Consider the following 16025-nt stretch of genomic DNA (forward strand, 5'->3'; position numbering starts at 1 on the left):
GTACACCACAGGTGAAAACAATGGCTCCTTTAATTTTGATAATTGACTTGGGGGAACCTCTGAACTCAATCCAATGTTTTTTCTACTGTAACATTTGGTGGTTACTGAGGATGTAAGTTAGGAGTAAGACAAGCATTATTGCATTTTTGTTCTGTTGGGACCTGTTAGGAAATAAGGTGAACACTGCACCCTTAGGAGGGGCAAGTCATGATCTGAAAAAGGCAGTAAATCTATAGTAGTCGGTCCTGCCTAAGACAAGGGCGTGCCTGAGAGGGTGCATGGGTTGAAAGAGAAGCAGTGGGAACTGTCAGTAATATATAGGTTTTAAACATGCGCTTCCCAAAAAAAGAGGGAATTTTAGAGAGAGAGAGGAATGTACTTGGTCTGACACGCGCACATTCTCTGTCACTGCACAATTTTTCATGCCTGGACACACAACAAACACTTTCTGTCACTCTGACTCTTTTTTCACGTTAGGACACACACACACACACACACACACACACCACACACACAACACACACACACACACACACACAACCACACACACAACAACACACAAACAGAGAGAGAAAGATATAAGAATGAGGGTGGGGCTCCATAAAGAGACAGCTTTTGCTTTCGTGTGGCAGTTGACATACAAAATCTACCTTGTTGTTCTTGCCATTTTAAAAGACAGGAGACTCTTGAAAAAGAGATGGTTTTGTACTGAACTGAGGGCATTGTCGTTAAAAGAATAGTTTGCAAATTAAGTTGGTCATGTTTTACTTAGGTCTGTTTTTTTGTATCTTTTTAAACTGAATTAAATAGAACTATAATGTGTGAGAAGAATACTTTTAAGTCCCTTAATAAGATGTCCTCAAGTGCAGAATAGTCAAGCTATAATATATATTTTTAAAATTCATCATTTGATCCTTTTTTATCTGAATGTGATTGACACTTAAAAACTCTGCTCAAACTCGCAATAGACGATTAGAAAAAAATAAATAAATAAAACAGACGCATTATCTTTGATATATTATTGATTTGTTTAGCTTTTTAACCGGTCTATCATCAGTCATGCAGAGCTCCTTTTAAGTCTCTTACCTCTTTGTAATTTTTGTGCAGTTTCTTGTACTGGAACATATTGCTGAGAACTGTGGCTGCTGCTTTGGCTGCTTTTATCTTTCCAGAGCTGGGAGAAAAAAAAAAAGATTCATCCAAAGTTAGAGCTCAGTATGAAGAACATTGTGTGAGAAGATAGGCTGCAAGATTATGTGAAACATTCAATATTAAATGTTATGCAAATGTCTATCAGGCTAAGTACATACATTACAGTACATTTACCATAATGTGTGTTTAAACACAAACCACTCACCTGTTGTCATGTGAGTTCTTGATGCCGATCAGTTTTGGCAGGCCATCAAAGAAGGTGATGTCTCTTGCAGCTAAAGTGCTGCTGGTCACCAAGTTATTGAGAACACCACAGATGTTGACCACCACCTCGCTGGAGGGCTCCTTCTTGTTTCCATCGTCAGGCAGCTTGTTCACCAGATTGTTCACCACCTTTGTGGCTGAAAAAAAAAATAAGTCTTGTTAGGATTAATATGTTTAAAAGTTATTTTTACAATTAAATAATTCCTGTTAGCAATGGGATGCTGCAAGTTCAGTTTGGTTGTTTCACATGAGACATTTTCCGTATTTTATTTGCTTACCCTGGGTGTACCGGATGTTAGTGTTTGACTTCTAACCTTAAATTTACCCGAACGAGTTTGAGCAACCGATTTTATTGACTTGACTTGAATCATTCGATCCAAATTTGACTTATTTGACTTTCTAAAATAAATACCTACAATCAAATTTTGAATTTGCACTTAAACTTAAAATGAGCTAACAAAAGAAACTTTAAAAAAAAAAGGAAATTTCAAACCACATACATTCAAGTAAATTCTTTTCCAAGTAAAATATTTAAAATGCTAAATTCAGTGGCATGGACGTTTCAACATTTACGTTGAGACGCAACACTGGTGAGAAGAGTTTCATCTCAGAACGCACCAATTGCTGGAGTTTGTGTCAAATGTGATAAAACAACCCATTATACCACAGTAAATTGGTTATTAGTGTTAACAAGTAACTCAGAGCCATTGCATTAACAATGAGAAAAAGAAAGACTGACCCATGTCATTCTTATCCCTGGAATGGCGGGACAGATTTCGGAGGAAGCCTGTGAGAGAACGTAGCTCTAGGTCATTGTTGGTACGCAGGAGGTCCAGCAGCACTGGCAGCATGCGCTCCTGCTCCAGAGCCACCCGGCTCAGCACTGACGCCCACTGCAGGACAAAGAGAGAGAGACCATTTAAATGCTGTATGGGGCAGATAAAACTTTTGCTACTTACATATAAACTTAAGATTGTTGCATTTGAATGCTGATGAATATGCTGCTTACCCTCTTGTCTCCAGCTGTGATGTTCTGCAGCGCTCCGGCAGCAGCCTCACGGGTGGTGGAGTTGATCTCACACTGACGCAGCACACGGTTGTACACCCCCACTATCTGTGGGTGCCACAGCCACTCCACGCCCTTTGGCACCCGAGCCACCTCGGTGAAAGTGGAGAGATCCTGGTTCTTGCTCTGTCGGGGGGAAGGAAGACACAAGAAGACATTATTGAGACAAATGAATCTGGTCCGTGTGCACAAAACGCTGATGGGAAATCTTACGTGTCCGTACATTTTTGGCTTTCCGGCTCTGAGGTGTAAAGCAACCAATGGCGTCGCCCTTTCCTGAGTCCTGACCTCTGGTTGGTCCTTCCAAGCGCATCATAGAAGATGGAGGCATCTCACTGTAGAGCTGGTAGGAGAGGTTCCTCAAGACACAAACTGCATTTTCCACCCCCTAAGAATAAATGCACACACAGAGGCAAATGAATACACAAGCCTTGGGTTGAACAGAAACAGCAGTTTAGATTCAGCTCCATCACGTCTCGTCTCACCTTGTCCTCTGCCTTGTTTTCATCAAGGGAGGTCTTGATGTAGCCCACTAAAGAGTCCACCAGTCCATGTGTTTCTCTCATTAGCTGGCGGGTCTTCTCGTTCACAGAGCTCATATTCCTGAGCGCACAAAGAGCCATTGAGGGGTCAGGGAGATATTTCAGGTAAAATTCAGTCAGCAACTATGCATGTGATTACTTTTACTAGCGATAGCAGTGCAGTTGGGCTTGGGAGTGAGTTCCCACTCCTGACACTGTGCGGAGAGCATTGTAAATATCCCCGCAATGACAATAAATATGGAGATTAAAAAAAAACTCAAGGGTGCACATAAAAAGAGCCAAAGCAACTCAAAGCTGAAATTGAATGGGTGTGGTAAAAGCTTCAATAGCTGTGAGCTGCTACGTGAGTTGGAGTGCCCTGCCAGAACAAGTTCCCCAAAAAGCAAACGAAGTCATGGGAGAAACCACAGACAGAAGACACAGAAAAACGATGTGCACCTGAGGCATCCTGTGGTGTTGTAGAAGATGTCTGCCTCAGAGGCCGTCTGCTGGATGGCCTCAGACTCTCCGCCGCCTGACAGAGGGACCAGGATCTTGTCAGTCAGCTCAGGAAGTGTCTCCCTGGCCAGTTTCTCCTTCAGGTTGTCTTTAGATGAAAGGTTCCACAGGATACCTGCACACATGTACACCAGGGGAGAGTCAGCAAAAAGGCATGTATGCTGTATTTTGCATATTACTGCAGCTTCTTTAATGTTTTATTTTGCAACCTGGATGCCCAGACTTTCTAAAATTTTTACTTCAATTTTCATGTTTTACAGTAACCTTAGTTTTATAGAAATACTTCAAAATTTTGGGAAAAAGGCTTAGTTGCTTTCTTGCCAACAGTTAGATGAGAAGATTGAAACCACTCTCACACATGTAAGTGGTATGGATCTTCTTATCAAAATCTCTGCAAGAAAGCAAATAAGTGTATTTCACAAAATGTTAAACTTCCATTTCCTTCCAAAACCTGTGAAAGGAAACTGAAAGGGCAATAAATATAAAACCTTACTTGGCACTATAAAACCCTGTGTGTCACATTTTGGCAAACTGCCAAGAAAAAGGTGTCCAGGTACAGTTGCTTTGTTATTTTTCACTTTCACACCAACATGAGTTGTTTTAGCGCCCCAAAAGATACAAATCAAGGTGTAACCGCTCAAAGGATAGAGTGACAAGGCCATTGCTCATCATAAAAGGGAGCGGCAGACATTCTGTGAGTCCATGGGACCAAGCAACTCCCTTAACCCCCCTCTTCACACACCGTGTAGAAAAGTCGGCCGCTCTACCTCATACTCTGAACTAAACTCATACTGTGAACTAAAGTGGATGCATTTTTCAGAATATATGAGTGTTGAAGGCTGTGGAGTTGTCTGGAAACAACTTATTTAGACTCGAACAGAGAACAGCCAACAGACCAAAAAAACAACAACACTCTATTGTGAGAAAGAATACTGTTTCTTACATTTGAAACTATAATTTAGTTACAGTAGATGCTTTTAATCTGTGGATTTTTGTAAAAGTGTCCTCCTATTTGTAAGTTGCAGAACAATATCAATTTCAAAGGCTGCTTTAGGCTCGAAGAATTCCAAGGACACCACCGCCAAGATCATGTTGCATCCAAATATTGTGACTAACTAATTTGCATAATTTTCTACTCAAAGGCAAAAGTCCAAAACAAGCAGTCTAAGCTCAGCTCTGCTCACTATGTCATGTTTTTTTAGTTAAACTGACTGCAATTGGGAATTTCCTACCGGTGATGTTTTTGTGCAGCTCGTCGTCCTGATCCTTAAGAGCTTCAACAAGCTGTGGGATGCCGCCCTCCTCAATCAGGGCTACCTTGTTGTCCATATTCTCATAGATGAGGTTGCGTGTGGCGCCAGTGGCGTACCGCTGCACTTCCTGGTTATCGCAGTTAAACAGCCTCACCAGCTCACCAATACCCTTCAAGCGACGCACCTAGAGACAGGGTTGTGGGGAAGAAATTCCGCTTATGATATTACATTTTTTGGTAACTCCATTTTGTCCAATAGTTAGGTGATTCAAGTCTCTTTTTTTTTTAGCTTAGACACTAAATATAAACAGTTCTCATTGATCCAAGCGTAGAATGTTTAAAGCTCCTACGTGTAGAATATGTATGTGAATAGAGCATCTTTGAAATTATTCTACCTTTAACTTTCAATTGTAAAAGAATTGGTGCAGTCTCATTTTTATTCTGAGTGACCCTGGGTTTGATCCATGATGCATCTGCATGCATTGCTGTCACCACTGTAGTTGCCAAATTCTTGTTACCTTTGGACAGAGCCAGGATTGCTGTTTCCTTCTGTTTCCAGTCTTTATGCTAAGCTAAGCTAACAGGATGCTGGTTGTAACTTCAAATTTACCATCCAAACAGGAAGAGGGGTATCATTCTTGTCATCTAACTCTCTCTCAGCAAAGACGTCGAACAAGTGTATTGCCCAAAATGTCAAACTATTTCTTTTAATATAAAATTATCTGGATCTCTTTTCATTAAACTCAATAAACAGTGACTCCAAATCAGGTCACAAGAGACTGTATCCTCAGAGCAGAGAAAATAACTCAGAGCAGAGAAAATAACTTCAACATGCTAAAAGCACAGGGCAGCACTAAGTGACTGAGCTGTCTTTAACATAAGTCTGTCTGTCACATCATTGGTTAAAACCCCATCAGGCCTCTCAGGTCATCAGGCAGAGGTCTTCCTAGTTATAACTAGGGCTGGGAATCACCAGACACCCACAGATACAATATCATTTTGATACTTATGCCACAATACGATATTATTGCGATTTTAAACACATTGCAATATTCTGCAATATATTGCAATTTATAACCTTTTTTCCAACTTCAAATTTTTCCCTATTTCAAATGATGTCTCCAAAAACAAAACTTTTTCAACATCTGTTTTATCTAAAAAGATACATTTCTCTGTTTGTTCATCTCATTTCAATTTTATTGCTGTGAAATGGGATTGTCAAGCAGGCAAACTGACCAACACATATATAATAAAAAGATTGATACTTGCCGCCTGTGTATCGATACAGTATTGTCAGTGAAAATATTGTGATACTATAGTGTATCAATTTTTTCTCCCACCCCTAGTTATAACCTAAATTAAATCCAGGTCCAGTGAGAGGGCCTTCAGTTACTGTGGTCCTGCTCTCTGGAACAAGCTACCTCATAACCTGAAATCCATCAAAACTGTGTCCACGTTTAAAAACAAACTCAAAGGCTTAATATTCTCTCGGGCATTTGTGAAATTGCAGTGGGTGTGTGTATGTGTGTGTATGTGTGTGTATGTGTGTGTGTGTGTGTGTGTGTGTGTGTGTGTGTGTGTGTGTGTGTGTGTGTGTGTGTGTGTGAGCCAGTCAACACCTATGCAGGGCGTGGTCCAAGTACGTTTACAGCAGTTATAAAAATCGACCAATATGGGGAACAGCTTGAGCAACCCAGAACAGAAGCAAAACTGAAGCTATTTTAAGTCACCAGAAATGGAGAAATACATCCATCTATCGACATCAACGCCTACACTTTTCTGACTGAGTTTCTCAATAAGGGATTGCAAAGGAGGACTCTGAGGAATTCCCGCAACACTTTGCAGCTAAGGCGGTCACCTAAGCAACACACGCCTGCCTTAACTACGTCGTCACTTGCGATATCTGCCGTTTTACTCTGTCCTGTTTTCTCTCTCACATTCCATACACACAGTTGACAACCTGCAGGTGGAGACAGGCTCGAACATAAAAGCCACGGGCTGCTGTGGACTTGTCAGTCTCGCAGCGCTCTCAGGAAAGTGTTTTTTAGAAAAGTGGCTGCACGTATCCAACAATTCACAGAACATTAACGGTACAAGCCTACCGCGACACGTGCAGAAAATGTGTCAGAGCCTCCCGGACGGTGAACTGAGACTCCGTTTAGTGATCGTCGGCCAATGGTTATAGGTAATGATCGGTTAACATTTCATTTCAATGTTTTTTTTTGAAAGGTTTGCTGTCAAAAATTGCCACTTACTAGCTAGTGTATAATATTATTTAAAGTTAATATTTAGTGTTTAATAAATAGTTAATTCCCCTCAACCCCGGTCTGATGGCAAAACCTTCCCTACCACCTTAAATAGCACATTTTCTCTGGGAAAGCCGGCCATATTCACCTCATTTTTGGCATCGTTGTCATTGTAACACTCATGTTGAATGTAGGCGGCACCAAGGACCTGCAGCTCATGGTCGGGCTCTCTCAGATTTTGCACTGCTGTGGGCATGTCCAAGGAGGTGATTCTAGTGAAGGAGCAAATTGACAAATTTAAACAAAGAATCTGAAACATTTGAATGATGCCATAAGTATGTTATGTATGGGAGTCTTTTGGATGTTTGAATGAGAAGGCACCAGTAATTATTTGTAGATGATTTGTTTCCTGTCAGCAGAATTTAGCTTGTTGAATGTTTTTAAAATCACACAGTGTTCTGCAAACTCACTCAGCTAACCACGCGCTGTGGGATGTGTGAAATGCAAGGCCTGACACTAATCTGCCACACCCAAAACCAGTCCTGCCACTATGGAGCCTCCTCCGAATCCACAGCTCTTATGAAATACACTGTTCACACCCTGACTTAGAACCTTGTGACATTGAAAGTTCTGACTCTATCATTTTTCCTGAACGTCAGGAAAAATATGACAGACTGAGTCAACAGAACGACTACAGCATTATCTCTGTCATTGTGTATTAGGACCTAATTAAAAGGATAAGGCTGGCGTTATTCTATATTTTTCTTATTGTCAAGAAATCCCATTAAGAGATCAAAACCAATAATGTGTTAGACTGTCTCTTAATACTTTCTGACCACCCTACCCTGTCTGTAGTTAAGGCCCCAAACCCATTTGTGCCTATTAAAGACATAGAGCTTAGAGAACAATTGCTCAATATTTCATAAAACAACTAAACACTGTAGTTTCAGGCAAACATTGCTCAAACTAAAGTAAGTAAAGCAATAGCTTGAAAATATTTTCAGAAGCAGATTAATACATATTTGAAGCACAAGTGAGGTTTTAAGACGGCAGGACGGTGTATGTGTGAGTGGATTTAAGATGAACTACATGACCATGTTAATCGTAACAAAGGGACATGTCAATCAGAGCAAATGTGAGGCTCATTGATGTGTTTTCAGTTGTTTTTGGACAATGGAAGCACAGGAGACTAGTTACTGTGTACAAGGCGTTGCCTACACCAACAATACTTGTTAGTAGGATTTGTTCATTCTTGGTTTTGGTCTTTTATTAGGATTTCTTGACAACAGAAAAGTTAGAGAATACCTACACTAAAAAACACTGTCAGTAATGGCACGAGAACATGCAAATGAAAACAGCATTGTTGTAAATGTGAACAGAAATATTGGGTGACCTTGTTGTCATGTGAGCTTCTCACCCGCTGAGGTTGCCCATGCTGGCTCCCATCTCCATCTGCCCGCTGTAGATGTCCATGCCCCTGCCCACACTCTGCATGCTTTTGACTGACATGGCACGGGACATGGTGCCCTGACGCTGCATAAGGTTCCCCTGGGAAGCAGAGGACACTCCGGATGTGATGAACCCTCTGTCCACTCTGTCCCCGCCTCCACCATAGGTGCTTCCACCTGAGGAAATCTGCTGTCCAGACATAGAGCCGACGCTCATCCGGTTTCGGTTTGTAATCCTGTTGATGGTGCGGTGGGCTGGGCCTTTGAAGGATGGTTGCTGGATGACCTCAGCATCTCCTACTGCCATCCCTCCACCGCGGGAAAGTGTGCCACTAAGTGATCGGCGCATGGGTGAGGTAAAGGTCATGGTGCCTCCTCCTTGCCTCACCTGGCTGGTGTAGCCGTTGTTTACGCTCTGAGCGTACTGCCGGCTGAGGGTGGCGTCACGCTCAGAGATCATGCTGCCAGCATCGCTGCCATCCACCATCCAGGGAGTTGCCTGCGCTGTGTGCTGCCGCACTGCATGCAAGGAGAGGGTCTCTGGGTCTATTCGGCTCGGTTGCCTGGCAATCCCTTGGTAGTTGCCCATGCGTATGTCTTCACGGTAAAAACCACCACCACCACCACCACCAACAACAACACCACCACCACCACCACCACCACCCCCGACACTGATCCTGTGCATCTGGGCCAGGTCTGGGCCAGCAGAATGGCCGCTAAAGCCCGACCGCTGGGATATGCGTGGACCCTGAGGATGTGGAGAAGAGTAACTGTTACGATCACAGTTATCACCAGAGTTACATTTTTATTCTTCTATTTTTTGTAGTCACAGCATATCGGCAAACATGGTTTCTAAATTTTATCACAGGAAAATAAAAGGTCATACCCTAAGTATTTTTTTGTCATATTAATTTACATTTCTTACATAAAATTATGTTTGTTTAGGAGAGGAGGGCAACATTACTGACTCAATTATAAAATCATGATGAAGTCTAAAATGCAACTTAAGGACTCTCTTAAGCTCGGAGCTCAAACATCAGTGGCACAAAGACAGTGTCTTGCTGTTGAATCACTAAAATGGAGGAATCTAGAGTGTGGACTTGAAAACCCTGAGCTGATCTCATCACGACACACTGTGAAATACCACACATGCATCCTTGGTGAACCACTCTGGCACCAGCAGAGACTCAGTAAAAGTGTTTGTAAAATTAGAACATCAAGTGAAATGACACATAACATAATCAATGAAATATTTCTGTGATAGGTGTGAATACACGCTATAACAGTGAGATCATGATGTACTGCTTACCATTGTTCTGGAGCCTGAGTACACAAAGGATTTAGAGCTGTAGTTTGGGTTGTAGGTCTGATATTTCATTGTTGAAGAGCCGCCGTAGTCTGGAAGGAAGCAGAAAAACAGATAAATACCACAGATAATATCACATTGATATCATTCCTGGAAGACTTAAAACAAGTTTTAACTTTTTTTATAAACTATAAATTAAAACATGCAGTGATCTGTTTGTTTTTCTATTGCTTTTTTCAAATTATAAAATATAAAGAGTTTTTGTAACAGCTAGTATTAACAGTGCTTAGGAACAAGCACTTCTAAGTGTATTTGTCACCTCTTGGGATAACATTTAGCTAAAAAATTACTTTACTAATCCACATTTATGGGGATTTTATGATATTAAAAACAACACAGAGACAACTTGAAGCTTTTTAATTGCAAAAAGTGCAGTCTTGTTGGGCTTGAAAATACAGTATGTTACCCACATATCTGCGTGTTTTGTTACATGGGGTTAATTTGTTAACTTAGGTTCGGGAGCAGGGCCACGCCTAAACCACACCTCTAATCACCAGATAAACCTACATATACCGTGCTGCGCAGCCATGCCTGTGTCTCTGATTGCTTGACCCACCCACCCTTTCCCTCTCCTTCATCCATCTTACCCCTCTTCCCTTCCATTTGCACATCTTTCTATAAACATCTGTAAACTATTTGGGCGAAAACTGCTTCTGAGACGGAACCCCCACTCTGTGTCTTCTCCACTCGATCATTACACATCCTCCCAGACCAGCCATCAGACGACATCCACATCAATTTATCCATCTGCACATTCATAATGTTCATTAAAATCTTTAACTAACACATGGTTGTGGCGTGGTCCATGCTACTGAAAGCTACTCTGTTCATCTTTTGTTCTGTGTACACCTTTTCTGAAATGTATTGAAATATCTTCACTTTTTGCAAGAAAGGAGTTTGTTTTTACTCTAAAAGTAGTCTCAGCTGACAGTTTTACACTTGCTGTGAAGTCACCTTTCAGTAATTATATGTAGGATGTTTTATTTAAAATTGCACCATTTTAAATTGCTCAAAACACTGATCAATGTTGTTTTGTAATCATGTAGAAGCAGAACAATGTTAGCTGTCCTGGCTGTACCTGACAGGAAGAACACGTTGAATGGTCTTTGTTGTGTCAACTGATCATTGAGCTCTGTCACATACATAAATAATACAACATCAAGTCAAGCCTGACCTTTGGTGTTACTGCACATAACATTACACTCATGGAAACCATGAACATATAATCCTGTTTACTTTTACAAGCTTGTGTTTCCAAATTAAAACCCACATTTCTTTTGGTTGTTTGTTTTTTAATTCATTGTTAATTATATAAGTTTATTTAAATATAACTGAGACAGACTTTTTTGTGTGCACGACTTACTGTCAACATGGCAACATGCAAAGTAAAGATTGTAGGTAAAAAAAATTGGCACAGTGGAGGTAGATTTAAACACATCATGATAGCTATATCGAGGTCTAACTATTTTATTTACGACAAGGATTTGCATGAAAGACACAATTTGAATAGCAGATGTCCTGTTTCACTGAAGACTGAACTTTCAATTGCACACACAGTCTGTAACAGCAGGACCCAACCAGTCCCCAGGCCTGATGTCTTGAATTACCCTTTACTCAGAGTGAACAGTTCACAAGTGACACACAAAGACACTCTCGGCTCCCCCAGCGCAGAGTGGAAATGTTTTGGTCTCAAACCAGAATACAGAGTTACCAGACAGGTGAGTGGTGAATGTGGCAGCAGGCATGTGAAATAACTGAAAGCAAAATAAGTCCCAAAAAAGTGTCAAAACCCTATTAATTATGCTGTATGTAAAAATATATGTGTGTAAGTGTGTAATTATACAATTTCTTATCATTAGGAATTCATTGTACATCTCGTCATTTATTTTCAGGAAGACTGAAACAGATTTTTAGGAAGTCATATGTTGTTCCATCACGCAGTGATACAAACTAACAATAAAAAGACCAAAGCCATTCTGGCGGCTCTAAGCTAAATGCTCACACGTCTTAGTTCAGTGTGTTGGCATGCTAACATTTGCTAAATAGCACAAAACAAAAAGTTGAGCTGAGGCTGATAGGGAATGTCATTCGTTTTGCAGGTTTTTGGTGTTAGAATTAGACAAAATAAAAATTGACCTGATGACGCAAGATGAAAAGTTTAGGGATCACCGAAGTTAATACAGATCATTCTCTGGGGAACAGAAATATCTACAAAAAAACTAAAATGTCAACTTCATGGTGGCACTAGAGGAAAAGTCAAGGAATCACCGACGTCAGTAGGATTCATCCTCTGGGGTCTATGAACATCTGTATAAAATGTCATTGCAATACATTAATTAGTTGTTGAGATATTCGTAGAGCCCCACTGCTAGCTGGCCTAAAAAGGTAACCGGCAGAGCAGAGGATGAAGATGCAACATGTTCTGACATGACGCTCAAGCTACAGTAGTGATCAGTATTAAATCCAAGCTGCACTGATCATGATTCAAAACTATTTCCTTTGCTTGAGGGAGTCAAAATGTAATCAAAGAATCATTTTTACATGTCAGTGCACTGTACATGTTCGTCTGTATGTTGTAGGTTTTACATTCCCCGTGTAAACAGAATGGAGGGGTGAACTGCCTTCACGCTTCATTTATTTAGAGCACACACACACACATACACAAAACCAGTTGGTATAAAGGACACGCCCCATGGCCCCTGTCCAAGCCCAACCTCGGCAACGCCCAGCACACCTTCGCACTTCACAGAAAACACACCTTGGAAACTGAAATTTCTGTTAACTTTTGAAAAATTCACTTTGGTCATAAAGCTTCTACTTAACATAAACTCTCTTTTCTTCTCTCACTTTCTGCTGAGACCTGCATACTTGTGAACACCAATCAGGCACGATTGAGTAGACTTTTCTTGCAGAATCCTCTGGGTGTTTTCCAGTCCTCTAAAGCCACAAACCACTGAAATTGCAGCATTCACTATTGTGTTGTCAGGAATTCTTCTCCCCCTCTTGTACAAATTTCAAAAGACTATAACTGTGAGGTGGCCACATTTTATTTGTATGTGTGTTTTCCTCCTGGCAAAGCCCAGGGCAAAGGACAGGCAGAGATAACAGTGTAAAACATTATGCTTGGCCTAGATTTTTTTGCAGTGCGGCCATGTTTGACTGAATTTTTTGACAACTATAATGGTGGTAAACCGTGACAGTGACTCATTAAGCAGACGTGTATGTCCCTCTGCATTCCTGCTATTAAAAATGGCACAAACACTGTTCTCTTGAGGCAGGTACTGTTGGCGCCACAGGGTAATGCACAAACCAGAATTTTAAAGGGTTATTTAACTAAGAACTGACGTTGAGCTGCTGCCTCGGTGAGTATGATCTAGCATCGACCTGCTCAATGTAGTTTGTTGGACCACGAAGGTAGGGAATCATCAGAAGCCCCACAATACCATATTGTCAAAATAGTTAGGTCCCATTACAATATTATAACAATGTTAAACATATTACGATAATATGCAACGTATTGCAGTGTATTACATTTTTTCAAACTTCAAATTATGTCCCCGAAAGGAAAACGTTGTCAACATGTGTTTTATATAAAAAGATACAATTCTCAGTTTGTTTATCTTCAATTTTAGCAATTGCTTAAATTTTTTAGTACCAAGAAGTTAAAATCTCATGCGCAATTTTATAATAAAAGATTCATATTTGGTGTTTGTGTATCAAAAGAATATAGCCACATAAAATATCACAATACTATGCTGTATTGTTTTTTCTCCCGCCCCTAGGGAACACAATGGATCATGGGAGGTGTAGGAATGTCTTAATGCATCAACCAGGTGCACAAGTTTTAATCACCATATTTATTTATGTACAGGAGCCCTAGTTCAGCACAATAACCTCATCAAATTATCAAATGTGTTGTGAAAATGGAGTAAACTAATTCACAGCTCTCCTGGGAGCCTTTAACCTTGACGTGGGAGTCTCACTGCTGCTCACATACTACCCCACCTTGACTGACTGACTGTGTCCAGACGACTCAATGAAACATCTGTGAACAGACGACAGAACAGCTGGTTCTCACGACACCGTCATCACCCATATAGGCCTATCTCTTCAACCCTAACCTTTTTAAAGGCGAGTAAGACCTGAAACCCAATCCCACAAAGGGAGGCTTTCACCTTGGTCTGCTATCAGGGAAGTCCATGAAAGCAGCTCTTGTTTGAACCGGTTACACATTAACCCTTTCCAATGTGCTTGCACACGGCACACAGCGACGTAAGATCGCAGCAAAGGATTCAGCTTAACGTTCATCTGCTAACAAATTCCAAGATGAGCTGCCAAGAAACTTGTCTACGGGAATGCTCGCACGCGCGCGCGCGCGCGCACACACACACACACACACACACACACACACACAGGTGTTTAATGCATGCGCCACTTTGGGGTGTTTATGAAATTGGTTCCATTAAAATAAATGAAAAGAGAAATTAACTTTTGGTAACCTCTAAAGATGAAACTATTAGTCGAATAATCATAATCCCTGGTGCAACCTCTGGTTCTCTTTGTTTTCTATGATAGTAAGCTGGATCTGAAGGTCTATGGTGCTGGAGTGGGTGTGGATGTCTATAATTCCTAATAGGGCCTGCTTGTTAGTTATCTTGATGTTTACAATCTATTAATATGCTTAGTGGTATGATTCAAACTCTGATAAAGGAACCCTGGAGGGCTTTTATTTTATTTTTTATATAATCAGGAATATATCAAGTTTTGCTATATGGGATATCGAGTGTTTGATGCTTAATATCAAAGCTCCTCACTGGAGCCCAATCTAAAAACAACCGAACCCACATTTCTGTCTTATTTCAGTTATTTGGAGATAGGCTTACAGGTAAAATAAGCACAAAGATGGGGCCAATTACCAGGCTATAAACTGAGCACTATTGTCAGAGTCAGACACCTGTTACCTGTACCTGTAAGGAGTAGTTTTAGCTTTAGCAGTCCCTCACTGAGCCCAAATCATTCGTCCACTTACTGCGCGCTCTGCACACCGAATACTGTCATTGAGCAGAATATAACGGGCCGTTGCAGTTCCCTATGAAAGTGATTAAAGTTACGAGTTTGTGTGTACCTGACATGGCGTAGTGTGCGGCTGATCCATTTTGACGCGGAAGTGTGGATTTCTCCGCCAGTCTCATCTGAACCTGCTGTTGGACACGCCGCGCTCGGGCCATTTCGTCCGACATGGTGCCGCCGTTCCCGAGGTGGATCTCAGACGGGAGTCCATAGGTGGTGACCGAGGTGTTGGGCTGTAAAGCGGACAAAAACACACTCTCTGAGGCCACACTCATGGTGAGAAGTTAAGCGAGACGCGAGTAGAGCGCCAGAACAGAAACAGTAGTGTGTTGGTTGTTAGCGCAGCTGAAAGTGTGTGAGAGGCGCACAGAGACGATCAGAGCGAGCCGAGGTGCACAGCAGCAGGGGGTGGAGTTACTGTTAGTGAGCCCATATCACCGTACCTGACTCATACAGGTGCTTTTCTTCTTTTTTAAAGTTTTACGGCAGTTGGCATTTTTATAGATGCATTACTCTCTCTCTCTCTCTCTCTCTCTGTCTCTCTCTCATTGTCTATTTTTGTATTTTTGTGTAATTAGTCCACTCTGTAAACCATTTTCTGCCCTCCACACTTTCTCTACACTGTAATATAGGCTGCTGTTTACTGGCCTCTGCGTATCCTATGTTCAGTAAATGACTCACAGGTGAGCTGCTGCTCTTCTGAAATGGAAACACACCGCTGCTGTTGGTTTTCAGTCAGCTAAACGTTTTTTTGTTTTTTTTTTACTATTTAGTTTTTGCATGTTTTGTCACATCTCCAACAAAGTGCTCAACTAGAAATTAAAAGTAGGGCATAATTGGATTTCGAAATGTTTGTGCGGTTTTATAATTGGAAAAGACCTGAAAATGGAATAAATCTAAATCTCTGAACCAACTTTCTCACTCAGTAATAATTATGTTTCATTCCCTCCTCTTGCATCACTTGTATGGCAGACGACCTGAAAAGAAAATGTTTTAACTTAAAGGTCCCATGACATGGTGCTCTTTGAAAGCTTTTATATAGACCTTAGTGGTCCCCTAATCCCATATTTGAAGTATCTTTCCCAAAATTCAACCTTGGTGCAGAATTACAGCCACTAGAG

At 41.1% G+C, this 16025-nt stretch overlaps 1 protein-coding gene across 3 annotated transcripts in view; it reads right to left on the reverse strand.

Annotated features, from left to right (window-relative positions):
* pkp3a (plakophilin 3a) overlaps positions 1-16025 on the reverse strand; it is an 18751-nt gene that overhangs the window by 258 nt on the left and 2468 nt on the right. For 2 of the 3 annotated variants that reach the window (XM_032523112.1, XM_032523113.1), the window contains exons 2-13: positions 14960-15137; positions 9778-9866; positions 8438-9216; positions 7169-7292; positions 4755-4959; positions 3463-3637; positions 2968-3085; positions 2706-2870; positions 2426-2608; positions 2156-2309; positions 1358-1553; positions 1087-1174 (exon numbers count right to left, since the gene is read on the reverse strand). In XM_032523112.1, the coding sequence (XP_032379003.1) occupies positions 1087-1174; positions 1358-1553; positions 2156-2309; positions 2426-2608; positions 2706-2870; positions 2968-3085; positions 3463-3637; positions 4755-4959; positions 7169-7292; positions 8438-9216; positions 9778-9866; positions 14960-15137 (2454 nt within the window). Of the gene's footprint in view, positions 1-1086; positions 1175-1357; positions 1554-2155; positions 2310-2425; positions 2609-2705; positions 2871-2967; positions 3086-3462; positions 3638-4754; positions 4960-7168; positions 7293-8437; positions 9217-9777; positions 9867-14959; positions 15305-16025 lie in introns of those variants that run through there. The other variant, XM_032523115.1, reaches the window with a different exon arrangement.

The sequence above is a fragment of the Etheostoma spectabile genome, chromosome 8 (genome assembly GCF_008692095.1).
Source record: "Etheostoma spectabile isolate EspeVRDwgs_2016 chromosome 8, UIUC_Espe_1.0, whole genome shotgun sequence".
Lineage (NCBI taxonomy): Eukaryota > Metazoa > Chordata > Actinopteri > Perciformes > Percidae > Etheostoma > Etheostoma spectabile.